The 14,463-nt window shown below is 42.4% G+C and overlaps 1 protein-coding gene across 1 annotated transcript in view; it reads left to right on the forward strand.

The window, feature by feature from the left end:
- Nucleotides 1-14,463, forward strand: part of NID2 (nidogen 2) — an 80,543-nt gene that overhangs the window by 25,438 nt on the left and 40,642 nt on the right. Inside the window, exons 5-8 of the mRNA XM_043918956.1 lie at nt 1,130-1,279; nt 1,707-1,952; nt 3,209-3,409; nt 4,718-4,948. Of these exons, the coding sequence (XP_043774891.1) occupies nt 1,130-1,279; nt 1,707-1,952; nt 3,209-3,409; nt 4,718-4,948 (828 nt within the window). The remainder of the gene's footprint in view (nt 1-1,129; nt 1,280-1,706; nt 1,953-3,208; nt 3,410-4,717; nt 4,949-14,463) is intronic.

A 14,463-nucleotide genomic window follows, 5' to 3' on the forward strand; every position in this document is an offset into this window, starting at 1 on the left:
CTCAGTTTTTCCAGAGCAGGTTGTGTGTGTTCCTCTCAGCGGTGACGGAGTCTCGCCCTAGAGTTCTCTGCCGTCCTTCCTCCTCAGTCCGCTCGGGGAGTCTCCACCCAACTCCTGCTTCTGGGGAGGCGGCGGCAGAGGTGCGCACAGCCGCTCTGCCTCCTGGTGGCCGTGCTAGGGACTGGCATCGTCCCCAAGCCGCCTCTTGTCTGTCAGCACCCCTGGCCACACCCCACCTCCTGGGCCGTTCGCTGTAGTGACAATGGAATCTGCTCCAGTTCCTTTCTTTCTTGGCAGCACAAATGGTCCTCTTTCTTTTTTTAATGGGCAGAGTAAGCGGAGATGGAAGGACAGCTACCGGAGCATTGAACCTACCTGGGGCCACATGGCTTCCTACAGAGGGGTGACTGTGACCAGGCTCTCCACGACTGCCCAGACATCCCGCCTGGGTCACACCCACCACAAGAAACCCTGCGAAGGCCCAGAACTTTTCACGCCTGGGTTCCCTGTTCCTTCCCCTCCATCTTGACCTGCCTCCCCATACACTTTGTTTAGGGGGTGTGCGTGTATGTGTGTTCTTTCTTTAACACCCTTCTTCTCTTTCAGAAAAAACATTTTTTAAAAAATTCTGGGTAGTAAGACAAGCTATAGGTTATTCTATTTCAAGTTCAGGGTTACCAAAAAGAAGAGAATGGTTAGACATAAGACCACATTTGTTAGTTTTTCTCTTTGGTCATCCTCTCAGAAAGTCATTGCTAGTAGTTTGAACCATATAAAATTGCTGACCTTTGGCCATTTTTGACCCAGAAAATGGCCATTTTGTACAGTTTAGCCTAAGACCTACTTCCTGGCTGGCTTTCCTGTCCCCACATAGAGGGTCTCGGCCTCATCCTTGCTCATCAGCTCTGCAGGGAGACCAGATGCGAGCAGTCAGCAGTGCTTCCTGCCAGAAGACCAAGCAAGTTCATTCCCCCTGCGTTGAATGTCATCCCTGTCTCATCAAAACTGCATTTGTTTATTACACTCTAAATGGATTTTATGGGGCAGATGCTGTGTCCATGATGAAGCTCGGCAGCCACTGCATCAGAATCACTTAGTCCTTTTCATGCAAGTTTGTTTTACTTTCCAGTCTTCACGTACAATGCTGCCAACAAGGAGACCTGTGAACACAACCACGAGCGCTGCTCCCGGCATGCCTTCTGCACTGACTATGCCACGGGTTTCTGCTGCCACTGCCAGTCCAGGTTTTATGGGAATGGGAAGCACTGTCTACCCGAAGGTGAGGGGTGATGGCTTGATTGGGGCAGGGGGCTGCTCTGGGTCTGTTCCTGCCACTTGCTGTTTCTAGCGGCCGCCATGAGATCTGCTTATGGACATTGTGTCACTACTGTTTGAATCAAAGTGCTAGCAACTTGCAGGTGCTCCATAAATGTCTGAGGGATGAACACGTTTGAGCTAATTTCCCAATTTGAGGATTAACCAGAAATCTTTCCTCCCATTTTGCTAGTGCGTTAGAGTCAAAGTGGATGGGAGAGAGGGAGGATGGGAGGAGAGAGATGGAAGGCAGGTCTGTCTGGTACCTAGATGGCCAGTGGGATGTTAAGGAGTTGGGAAAAGGGCTGAAGATGGAGACTGGGGAATTGGTGGGTGGCTTTATCTGTGTGCCTGGGTGATGGTCAAGGTTGACAGGGTTTGCTATCTCTCAGGGGCACCTCATCGAGTCAATGGGAAGGTGAGTGGGCACCTCCTCGTGGGCCACACACCCGTGCACTTCACCGACGTGGATCTGCATGCTTACGTGGTGGGCAACGACGGCAGAGCCTACACGGCCATCAGCCACATCCCGCAGCCCGCTGCCCAGGCCCTTCTCCCACTCACGCCGATTGGAGGCCTATTTGGCTGGCTCTTTGCTTTAGAAAAACCAGGCTGGGAGAACGGCTTCAGCCTCACAGGTGAGCAAGGCCACGGTCACCACTGCTTTGGTGGTGTGGAGGCTTGGGTTTCCACTCAGTGGAAGAGGATTCACTTGCTCCAGAGCCACACAGGTGGGCTTGTTCTGTCCGAGGTCATGGGGGATGGTTTGGCCTTGCAGGACTGTTTTTAAGACCCAGTGATTCCTTCTAAATGCTTTCCAGGTTGTTCTGAGAAGTAGGATGATTCCATTTGGATCATTCATGGTCTCTTACCCCATTTGTTGAAGCCTGTGTGTCACACTCCATGTAACTGAGTTGTCATGTGCATATCCGTCAAATAGGGATGCACGTGAAAATTCTAGGGCACCTGGAGGTGATTTCACTTCACGGGGAGGGGTGCCTTTCCTCCTTGTCCCTTGATGACTCGCACCTATAATGGTATAGACAGCGCTCCTTAGACTTTAACCCATATGCACATCATCTGGGGCCTCAGGAAAGGGGAGGTTCTGATTAAGTAGGGGGAGGGGAAAGGTGCAGGGAAGTGGGGCCGGGGTATCTGGGATCCTGTTTTCCTAGCGAGCTTCCAGGAGATGATAATTCTGGTCTGAGGCCCACCCTTTGATAGCAAGGGTATAGGGAATACATCACCTCAGTATACCTTGTTCCCTAGTGGATTTATCTTTATTGCACATAAAGTGTGAGAGAGAAGTTCTTTGCCCACCTCCAGCCATAGAGCTCAATAGCCATTTGTAGGGTCGGGTCTTGCTTTTAATCAAGTTTTGATAAAACCTTGAGTCAAAAGTAGACAAATAAAATACAGTATACCTAGTTACATTTGAATTTCAGATAAACAATGATTAATTTGAATAATTTCTGTAAGTATGCCCCAAATATTGTATGGGACATAACTTATGCTAAAAATATGTTTTTTATTCATCTGAAATTCAAATATAAATGGGTGTCCTGAGGAGTTTTGTTTGGTTTTACTAAGTCTGGCAACCTTAGAAAGAGAATGGTCAAGGATGTTCATAGGGGTTTATTTTTCACCGAAAACAAGTTCCTACAAAGAGAAGCAGTGTGAAATGGGATAGGATGGAACCACACTCTTGAACAGAAAGTTTGAGGAGCTCATGAAATCAACAGCTGATAGTACTTTACCCTAGTTATCAGATCTCCTTAGGTACTGTCTCCAACATTAGCAGAAATTGGGAAGTGGAACTACGCACTGGTGATTATTGCTGAAAGATGCAATGCTTCTTTTCATTCCCGTGCTGAATTTTTATTTTTCTCTCCAGGTGCTACCTTTATTCATGATGTGGAAGTTACTTTCTACCCAGGAGAGGAGAGGGTTCGAATCACTCAAACTGCTGAGGGGCTAGACCCAGAGAACTACCTGAGCATTAAGACCAACATTCAAGGCCAGGTGCCTTACATCCCGGCAAACTTCTCCGCCCACATGGCTCCCTATAAGGAACTCTACCACTACGCAGACTCAGGTGCATGCCGCCGGTTCTCACATCTGTTAAATGGGGATGGTACACATCTCACAAGATAGTTATGAAGATGATGTGAGTGATTGCATGTCCTTAGAACAGTGCGTGGCCCGTGAAATGAGTTCAGTATTGGTTTGACTATTCTTGTTATTTTGTTAGTGTGAGAAAAGTGCTAGCTGTTGTACATAAGGATATCAATATCCCTATGCAGTACTTGCAAGTAATAATACCATAATCAGTTACAACCTTGTCTGCGGAGTGGGAAGGGATGGTATAATTATGTATGGTTTTTAACTCTTGTCCTCTCTGGACCACGGAAAAATACTGATTATTGGAATTTATACTTGTTCCGTAACCTTGTTTGGAGCTGCAGTGTTGTAAAACTACTGTTAAATTTGGAGTCAGAAGATAGGAATTTTTGTCATAATGTGTCTAAAGAATGTGGGGAATAAGGTCACTTACATCAGGGAAACTGTTTGCTCATCTCTAGAATAATAACCCACTTTCTGTCTGTCTCACATGGGTGATGTGTTAAGTGTGATGTGTTCTGTAAAACACCACCTGCCTTCAAGATGCTGCCCTGATTTCAGCTCCTCTCCTCCAGCACAAGGGTTTTGATTGTGCCTTTGCTTCTTCCATGATGAAATCAGGCAAGAGGCACAGGGAAGAGAGTGGGCCGCAGAGGCCTGGCCTGGGCACAGGGTGACTGATGGCCAGAAAGCACTCAGGCCTCCCTACTCTGCACTCAGGTGGAGATAGAAGATGCCCTCCGCCACTTCCTTTCCCCAGAAGCCCGCAGACTTAAGTGCGAGGTGTTGGAAAGCTTCTTTTCGGTGCACTGATGGATGGATTGGCTGAAAACTTGGGAAGTCGAGTCAGGCCAACTTGAATTCCAGTTACCACTCTGTGTAGCAGCCTTGTGTCTTAGACTACTTCTTAACTACTTCTTAACCTCTGTGAGGCTCTCCATACAAGATGGCAGGGTCCACCTCACTGACTACTGTGAGGAGTAAATGAGGCAGTGCATATAGAGTGCTGGGCATGGCTGGCACATAACATAGTGTATGCTTTGTGAATATTGACGCATGGTTTATATCTCCTGCCCTTAGCGCTTTGGTTTTACTTTTACACCAGTTCTTGGGGTTGCCTCACAGGTTCCCATTTAAACTCAGGAACTTCTGAGGGGGACATACTCCAGCAACTACATAAAAGCTGTGCCAAGAAACTCAATCCACATAAAAAATAAACAAACAAACCTCTGTTTTTAATATTTGCAAGTTTTCTTGTTTGACTGAATGATGTCTGTTGCAGCTGTGACCTCCACAAGTACCAGAACCTACTCTCTCATGTCTGGTGCCATCAACCAAACACGGTCCTACCGCATCCACCAGAACATCACTTACCAGGTGTGCAGGCATGCCCCCAGACACTGGGCCGTCCCCATCACCCAGCAGCTGAATGTTGATCGGGTCTTTGCCTTGTACTCGGATGAAGAAAAAGTGCTCAGATTCGCCGTGACCAATCAAATCGGCCCTGTTGAAGGTATGGTTTCCCTTTTCTATTCTTACTGGGCAAAAATTACATTGAACCTTCTCTCTTCACTCCTTTTTAATGCCTCAGAATGATTTACATAGGTTACTAAGGGTAACTGAGTGCCAGGCTCTGTTAGGTGCTGGGTGTAAGGATGAATAAAGCAGGATCCTGTCCTTGAGGTGGAGACAGAAGTAGAAATGGAGCTTTTAGGTAGTGTTCCTGCCAAGATCAGGAATAGAACATTATCCATGAGGCTGGTTTGTTGCAACACCCAATTGTGTGTGCCCATCTGTGTTGGGGACACACCTGTGAACAAGGTGTGGCCAAGTAAGGAGGGAGAATGATGCTGACAAATATTTGTTATGATAGTGATAAGCACAGGATGCTGTGAGCCTAGTTGGGAATTTCAGGGAAGATGTCCCCAAGGAAGTGACATTTAAGCTAATTAAAGGGTGATAAGGATTTCACCAAATCAAGGTGGGACAAATAGCCAGTGCCTGAATTGGATGCAGATAAGTAGTCAGTGGGGGCTGGTCATTGCAATTATGGTCCCTGAGATAATGGTTGTTAGCATGATGATAAAGATGATGGCGTTTATTAGTACAGGAAGGATATAAACCAACGTTTTCAGAGAACGGACTTGATAGCTTATTTAGCTGACGTTACTATAGAATATAGTGTAATATGGTAACACGAAGAATTTTGAATTTTTAAGGGTCGGTTCGGTTCAATTTCTATGATTCTGGACATATGAGGGTTTAAACCTCTGTTACTTACTCTAGCAAAGTAACTTTTATCAGACTTTTTTTTTTTTTTTAAGAATCTTTTTGTCTTTATTTTTTAGATTTATTTTTGGCTGCACTGGGTCTCTGTTGCTGTGGGCGGGCTTTCTCTAGTTGTGGTGCCTGAGCTTCTCATTGCGGTGGCTTCTCTTGTTGAGGAGCATGGGCTCTAGAGAGTATGGGGTCAGTGGTTGCACTGCATGTGCTTAGTTGCCCTAGGCCATGGGGGATCTTAGTTCCTGGACCAGATGTTGAACCTGTGACCCCTGCATTGGCAGGCAGATTCTTAATCACTGGACTACCAGGGAAGTCCCTATCATACATTTCTTACGTTTGTGGAGGGTGATGCTTGATGTTATAATAGGTAGTGGGATGTGTCATGTGCATTGGGGCTAGTGTTAGTGGTGGGAAGTTTTTTCATAGTAGATATATTAGTTGATCATGTGGGAATCGAGGGTAGGATGCTTTAGTTCATAGCAAAGAAATTGTTGATAGTGTTTTATAATAAAGTTGGTTGTATATAGTTCTGGTATGTGGGGGTTGTGGAATATCCTAGAAAGACAATTATTGTGAGAGTATTTATTATAATAATGTTGGCATATTCTGCTAAGAAAAATATATCCAATGTGCCTGCTGCATATTCTACATTGAAACCCAATGCGAGTATAGACTCTCCTTTGGTTAGGTCAAAGGGGACTCAGGCTCGCTTAATTTCTGCTAGAGTGGAAATAAATAGATTGATTATAGCTAGGGGTTGTGAGAGGAAGATTATTCATAAATGTTCTTGTGATGAGGGTTGAGAGCGTTAAAGATCCATTTATTAAAAGGATTGATAGAGGAATAATTGCTAGTGTTACTTCATATGAAATTGTGTACTGCACATAAGGCTCTGATTAATGTATATTTTGAGTTGGAAGCCGATCTGGATCATAAGATGGAATATAGAGCTAGGCTTGGCATAGCTAGTATAAATATTATCTGTAGATTTATATTAATGAGGGGATAATGTATGGGTAGAGCAATTCGTATGATTAGGGCTAGGGTTAAAGTTAGGACTGGTATAGAAATGGAAGATGCAGCTGGTTCCTTAATGAATAGTGGTTCTTTAATAATTTGACTGTATCAGCAGTAGGCTGTAATAGGCTGTATGGTCTGACAAGATTTTTGGCTAAATTAATACGAGAAATGCCACGGCTAAAAGAATGGAGATGATGAATATTAAGATGTTAATTATAAACATTTGTTAGGGAAAGGATTTGAACCTCTGGTTATAAAGGGTTAAGTTTTACACAATTACAGGATTCTGTCACCTTAATAAACTCTGTTCTTGGGTAATATTTTGTATATGTTAAATTACATCATTAATTGGTTATATATGTGTGTGTATATATATATGTGGCAGTTTTTTTACATGGGCATTATTTCTCTTTGTCTTTTCACACTGGAAGAACTATATAATAGAAAACAACCTTGATTACTCTGGTCTGAACTCAGATCATGTAGGACTTTAATCATTGAACAAACACATTTTTAATAGCAGTTACACCATTGGGGTGTCCTGATCCAACATCGAGGTCATAGACCTTTTGTCAATATGAACTCTAGAATAGGATTGCACTGTTATTCCTAGGGTAACTTGTTCTGTTGATCAATTTTTGGATCAATAAGGGATAATATTTATACTCGTAAGTCTAGACTTTAATCATTTGGAGATATTTTTCTTCTCTGAGGACACCTCAACCAAAAATGTCAACCCATATTAAAAATTTGTTATCCCTTAGTGGTTTAGTTAGTTTTCTGGGGAGTTAGTTAATTAAAGCTCCAAAGGGTCTTGTTTTATTTTGCTCTTGCTGCCTGTTCATGTGGAGGTCAGAAAACTGACTGAAAGTAAGAAAACCCTCATGTGGCCACTCATACAAGTCCTTGTTTAGAGAACAAATGATTAGGGCACCTCTGTACAGTCACCATGACACCATATACGCCATGTACAGTCACCTCTGTACAGTCACCATGACACCATATACGCCATGTACAGTCACCTCTGTACAGTCACCATGACACCATATACGCCATGTACAGTCACCTCTGTACAGTCACCATGACACCATATACGCCATGTACAGTCACCTCTGTACAGTCACCATGACACCATATACGCCATGTACAGTCACCTCTGTACAGTCAGGACACCATATACGCCAGGTACAGTCACCTCTGTACAGTCACCATGACACCATATACGCCATGTACAGTCACCTCTGTACAGTCAGGACACCATGGCTGTTTAACAGTTGTCACTGGGCAGGCAGGGCCTCTAATACTAGTTGTGCTAGAGGTGATGTTTTTTTGGTTGCTGTGTTCCTTTTACTTTTAAAAAATCTTTCCTTGAGTGCCTGCCTGTGTTAGATTAATAGCACAATTACTGAATAATCTTGAGTTGTGTTTATTTGCTGTTAATTATCAGTATATTGGGCTTCCCAGGTGACATTAGTGGTAAAGAACCCACGTGCCAATGCAGGAGACACAGGAGACTACGGTTTGAGCTCTGCATCAGGAAGATCCCCTGGAGGAGGGCGTGGCAACCCACTCCAGTATTCTTGCCTGGAGAATCTCACAGACAGAGGAGCCTGGCAGGCTATAATCCATAGAGTTGCAAAGAGTTGGACATGACTGAAGTGACTTAGCATGCATGCATGTGTCAGTATATTATTAGCCGCTTATGTAAGTTTATGTAAGAAGAAATATTTCTAGTTACTCATATTAACATTGTTGCCTCTATTGGTCAATAGATTAGTTCAGCATAGAGCTAGGATTGATTTGCTTATTATTGGTGTTAAGATAAAGTTATTAAGGGCTTCCCTGGTATCTCATCTGTGCACACTATTCACAATAGCTAGGACATGGAAGCAACCTAGATGTCCATTGGTGGACAAATGGATAAAGAAGTTGTGGTACATATACACAATGGAATATTACTCATGTATAAAAAAGAACACATTTGAGCCAGTTCTAATGAGGTGGGTGAAACTGAAGCCTATTATACAGAGTGAAGGAAGTCAGAAAGAGAAACACCAATACAGTGTATTAATGCATGAAGTGAAAGTCGTGTTTGACCCTTTGCAACCCCATGGACTGTATAGTCCATGGAATTCTCCAGGCCAGAAAACTGGAGTGGGTAGCCTTTCCCTTCTCCAGGGGATCTTCCCAACCCAGGGATCAAACCCAGGTCTCCCGCATTGCAGGCGGATTCTTTACCCGCTTAGCCACAAGGGAAGCCCAAGAATACTGGAGTGGGTAGCCTATCCCTTCTCCAGTGGATCTTCCTGACCCAGGAATCAAACCAGGGTTTCCTGCATTGCAGGTGGATTCTTTACCAACTGAGCTATCAGGGAAGCCCACATTAATGCATGTATATGGAATTTAGAAAGACGGTAATGACAATCCTATATGCAAGGTAGCCAAAGAGACACAATTGTAAAGAACAGACTTTTGGACTATGTGGGAGAAGGCGAAGGTAGGATGATTTGAGAGAATAACATTGAAACATGTATATTACCATATGTAAAATAGATGACCAATGCAAGTTCGATGCATGAAGCAGGGCACTCAAAGCCGGTGCTCTGGAACAACCCAGAGGGATGGGGTGGGGCAGGAGATGAGGGGGCTTCAGGATGGGGAGACACATGTGCACCCATGGGTGATTCATGTCGATGTGTAGCAAAAACCACCACAATATTGTAAAGAAATTATCCTTCAATTAAAATTAATTTAAAAACAGAAGAATCTACCTGTAATGCAGGAGACCCCAGTTCAATTCCTGGGTCAGGAAGATCCCCTGGGGAAGGGATAGGCTACCCACACCAGTATTCTTGGGCTTCCATGGCTCAGCTGGTAAAGAATCTGCCTGCAATCAGGAGACCTGGGTTCCATCTTTGGGTTAGGAAGATCTCCTGCAGAAGGGAGGGAACCAGCTACCCGCTCCAGTATTCTGGCTTGGAGAATTCCATGGACAGAGGAGTCTGGCAGGCTACAGTCCATGAGGTCACAAAGAGTTGGACACGACTGAGTGACTAACTTTCACTTTCATCATCATATTAACACTGTTGCCCCTATTGGTCAATAGATTAGTCCTGTATAAAGCTAGGAGTTGGTTTACTTATTATTGGTATTAAGATAAAGTTACTGAGCTTGAATGCTTTCTTAATTGGTGGCTGCGTTTAAGCCAACTGTGGTGGTGTTTTTAACCTCTAGATAAGGTTGTATCGATGTCTAAAATCTAACCTTTTTATATTAGCATTTAAAAATACATTAAAATTTTTAATTTTTTGGTAATTTTAAAAGTTGAACTAAAATTCTTTTCCTGGAGAACCAGCTATCACTAGGCTCGTTAGACTTGTCACCTCTACTTATGTATCTTATTTTGCTACATAGATGAGTCTATTCATAAGTAGCTCTTCTGGTTTCAGGATATTTAACTTTTCTTTGTTAATGTTTGCTAGTTAAATGATTATGCAAAATGTACAAGGGGTAAGCTTTTCTTTTTGTTACTTTTAATGTTTCTTTCATTATTCCCTTACTGTACTTTCTCTGTAGTGCCAGAGGATATTTTGAGTTTCTGTCTCCTGTACTTTAAATTTTGAGTGAATGTTTTATTTAATTTGCTTATATTAGTAAAACTTGTGGGGGTTTGGCTTGACTTAGTTCAAAGTATTCATAAATTATGAAATCTTCTAAGTGTAAACTAGATGCTTTTATTTAAGCCATGTTTTGACTTATTTGAGCATACTTTCCAGTATACTTACTTTGTTCTTATTTGTCTCCTCTCATATACTTAGTATTTATTACAGTACTTGGGGAAGGTGATGGGTGGTGTATGTGTGCTCCATGACCTTATTCAACTAACCATTCTGTTTTCTTTAAAAAATGTTTATTTTTGTCTGTGCTGGGTCTTCGTTGCTGTGTGTGGGCTCTCTCTAGTTGCTGAACTTGGGCTTCTCATTGCAGTGTCTTCTCTTGTTGCAGAGCACAGGCCCTAGGCACATGGGCTTTAGTAGTTGCGGTACATGAGCTCACTAGTTGTGGCACGCAGTCCACACTTGGTTGTCCTGAGGTATATGGGAATCTTCCTGGACCAGGGATTGAGCCCGTGTCCCCTGCATTGGCAGGCAGATTCTTAACCACTGGACCAACAGGGAAACTCAAGCATTCTATTCTTAATTTACTACTAAATCCTCCTTTGGTTTTTAGTTTTCATAAAAACTTTCATGTAGTGAGAAATATACTCTTGAGATAGAAAATACAGCCCATTTCTTTCCACTCCATAGGTTATACCTTGACTTAACATTTTTATTTATGATAATTATGCTTTTATTCCTTTCTTAGGGTTTGCTAGAGACAGTGGTAGATAGACTGAATTAGCAAGGGTTGGTGGGATTTATTGATTATAGAACAGGCTCCTCTAGAGGGATGTGAGGCATAGCCAACTTCTTTGAGTTTTGAGCTGTTGCTAGTAGTACTCTGGTGAATAATTTTGTTATTATAATTGTTTGGATTTAGGGCCAAGCATAGTGGGATATCTAATCCCAGTTTGGGCCTCAGTTGTCATGTCGTCAGGAAATACTAGTCACTTTCATAATCTATTTTTATTTAGCTATGGCTTTTTACAGTTTAATTGAAATTTAGCTTTATATTACTCTTTAACATGTTTTACACTAAATTTCTATTAATTTCAGTTAATTGTATGATCTTGGTGGCTGGCATGGAATTTACCAACCCTAATTAATATAATTTAGTTGAACTTTTGTTTATGGCTTTATTATTGTTCCTACTGGCTTCCATGGGGGTGTGGTTAAGCGAGACGTTATGAGCCACTACTGTTAGCGTGCTTGATGCTGGCTTCTTAGTGATTTAGTGATCACTAAATCTTAGTGATTTAGAGGGCATTCTCATTGGGTGTGGATGATTGCGTATGTAGTTTTATGGAGATGTGGACGTAGAGAACAGACCTATGGACCGAGGGGGATGGAGAGGGTGGGACGAGTGGAGGGAGTAGCATGGAAACATTTGTATTACCATATACAAAATAGATAGCCAGTGGGAATTTGCTGTATCAGGCAGGGCACTCAAACCAGTGCTCTGTGGCAGCCTAGAGGGGTGGGAGGTGGGAGGGAGACTCAAGAGGGAGGGGACACATGTGTATGTCTGCGGCTGATTCCTGTTGATATATGGCAGAAACCAACACAACATTGTAAAGCAGTTATCTTTCAATTAAAAAAAAAACTAATAGAAAGGCTGGGAGCAAACCTATGTGTTTATGGAATTGATAAACTTATCGAGGCATTTTCAGTGCCTTGCTTTAGGTTTTAAGCTACATTGACAAGTTGTGTTTATATAGTGAAGTAACATGTATATAATGTTTTGTGTGATTTATGCTAAATTTAGTATTAAAATTTTTATTAAAATGGTTGATGGATCTTGGGAGATATCTGTCTATATAAATGGTAAATATCTAAGTAATTCTTTGGTATGATTAATGCTTATTTTCTAGGTCTATTTTATTTTGCACATTACATTGTTGGATAGATTAAATTCTATGTATTTATATGTTTCTGCCCTGTTTTGGGGGTTTGACAGGGCATTAAGGACATGTAGAGCATGAGATTTACTGGAGAGTGAGGGGGGGGGTTTGTTAAATAGGTCATTTACCTGTTTAGTCCGTACATGTATGTACATGTGTGTAGTGTCCTTGTTTTGTAACCATCGACTGAGTAACACCTTATGGTGATGTTGGTAAATAATATTCAATAATATTCAATTAACGTTCAGTTTATTTGACTGTGTTAAGGCCTCAGATGGCCATAACTGAGTCACAGCATCCCTTTATGATTTCTTTTTTTCATTTATTTTTAATTGGGGGAAAATTGCTTTACAGTATTATGTTGGTTTCTCCTGTAAAACAGTGCAAATCAGCCATAAGTTTATGTGTATCACCTCTCTCTTGAGCCTCACTCCCTGCCACCCGCCACCCCGACCCCCCCCTCCTCCATTCCACCCTTCTGGGTCATCACAGCACCAGGCTGGGCTCCCTGTGTTATACAGCAACTTATGGCATGCCTGTAAAAATTAAAAATATACCAAATGCATGAAACCACAGTTATGTGTGAGCATGGCTGATTAGTTGTTAGTCCATCAAGATGTCTTATTTAAGAGGAAAGGGCAGGTCATTTTAGGTCCTGAAGAACCAGATATCTGATGAAGTTTAGACATTAATAGAAACCACCCCAGGTTATCAGCCTGGAACAAGAGGGCTGATATGGTTTCATGTGACTTGCTGATTAAACTTGTGATCTATTGGATATGATGTATATGTTGACTAGAATTGATTTGACTTAATGTATTATGTACAACCAATAATATGTACCATGTAATAATAGTATAACATATATGCTTTTAAGCATGATACTGGGAAAGATTGAGGGCAGGAGGAGAAGGGGACGACAGAGGATGAGATGGTTGGATGGCATCACTGACTCAATGGACATGGGTTTGGGTGAACTCTGGGAGTTGGTGATGGACAGGGAGGCCTGGCGTGCTGCAGTTAATGGGGTCGCAAAGAGTCGGACATGACTGAGCTACTGAAATGAACTGAAATAATTTATGTATAGTGTATTATGTACTATCAGTAGGTTTGTGTGCATGCTTAAGGGGTAAATAACAAATAAATATAGATGTAGTATATTCTGTGTAATATGTATTTGTACTTATTAATGTGGCAATACACGTTATGCATGAAGTACATAGTAATTTCTGGTAAAAAGAGATTATTTTAACTGAGATGGTACTTAGCAAATGTAAATCTCGTAAATGTCCCATAACAAATCTTCAGCTGCTAAGTCACTTCAGTTGTGTTCGACTCTGTGCGACTCCAGAGACGGCAGCCCACCAGGCTCCCCAGTCCATGGGATTCTCCAGGCAAGAACACTGGGGTGGGTTGCCATTTCCTTCTCTATCTTCAGGGACTAGTTTAAATAGAATTTCAGCTTTGGGTGCTGATGGTGGAGCTGGAGCTTCTTCCTTGAGTCTTAGGGAGATGTATTGTTCTCCTTTTCTGGTTTACAAGACCAGTATTATAGATATACTACAAAGACTCTTCATTTTAGGAGGTTACTTTCAGTGATGCTACTTACTGGCATTATGTGTGTGCATGTATGCTAAGTCTCTTCAGTCGTGTCCAGCTCTGTGTGACTGTAGCCAGCCAGGCTCCTCTGTCCATGGAATTCTCCAGTCAAGGATACTGGAGTGGGTTGCTGTGCCCTCCTTCAGGGGATCTTCCTGACCCAGCGATTGAACCCAGGTCTCCTATATTGCCGGTGGATTCTTTACCACTAGCACCACCTGGGAAGCCCTACTGGCATTGTACTAGAATTAAAAAGAAATACATGAATGCTGATTGTTGGATAATAATGAAGGGGTGCTCTATAGGTTGTCCTCCAAATCATGTCAGTGTTACAGGTCTGCTACTAGCACTCAAAATACATATTGACTGAGAGGTCGAAACATTACACTTCATTGTTTGGATGTGTGAAACATTGGGATAAATGCTAGAATTAAAACTGAAAAGATTAGGGCCATTACTCCTAATTTATTAGGAATTGGCTGTAGAATTGCATAGGCAAATAGAAAATATCACTCTGGTTTGATATGAAGTGGTGTGTTGAGAGAGTTTGCTGGGGTGTAGTTGTG

Source organism: Cervus elaphus, chromosome 12 (assembly GCF_910594005.1).
Source record: "Cervus elaphus chromosome 12, mCerEla1.1, whole genome shotgun sequence".
Classification (NCBI taxonomy): domain Eukaryota; kingdom Metazoa; phylum Chordata; class Mammalia; order Artiodactyla; family Cervidae; genus Cervus; species Cervus elaphus.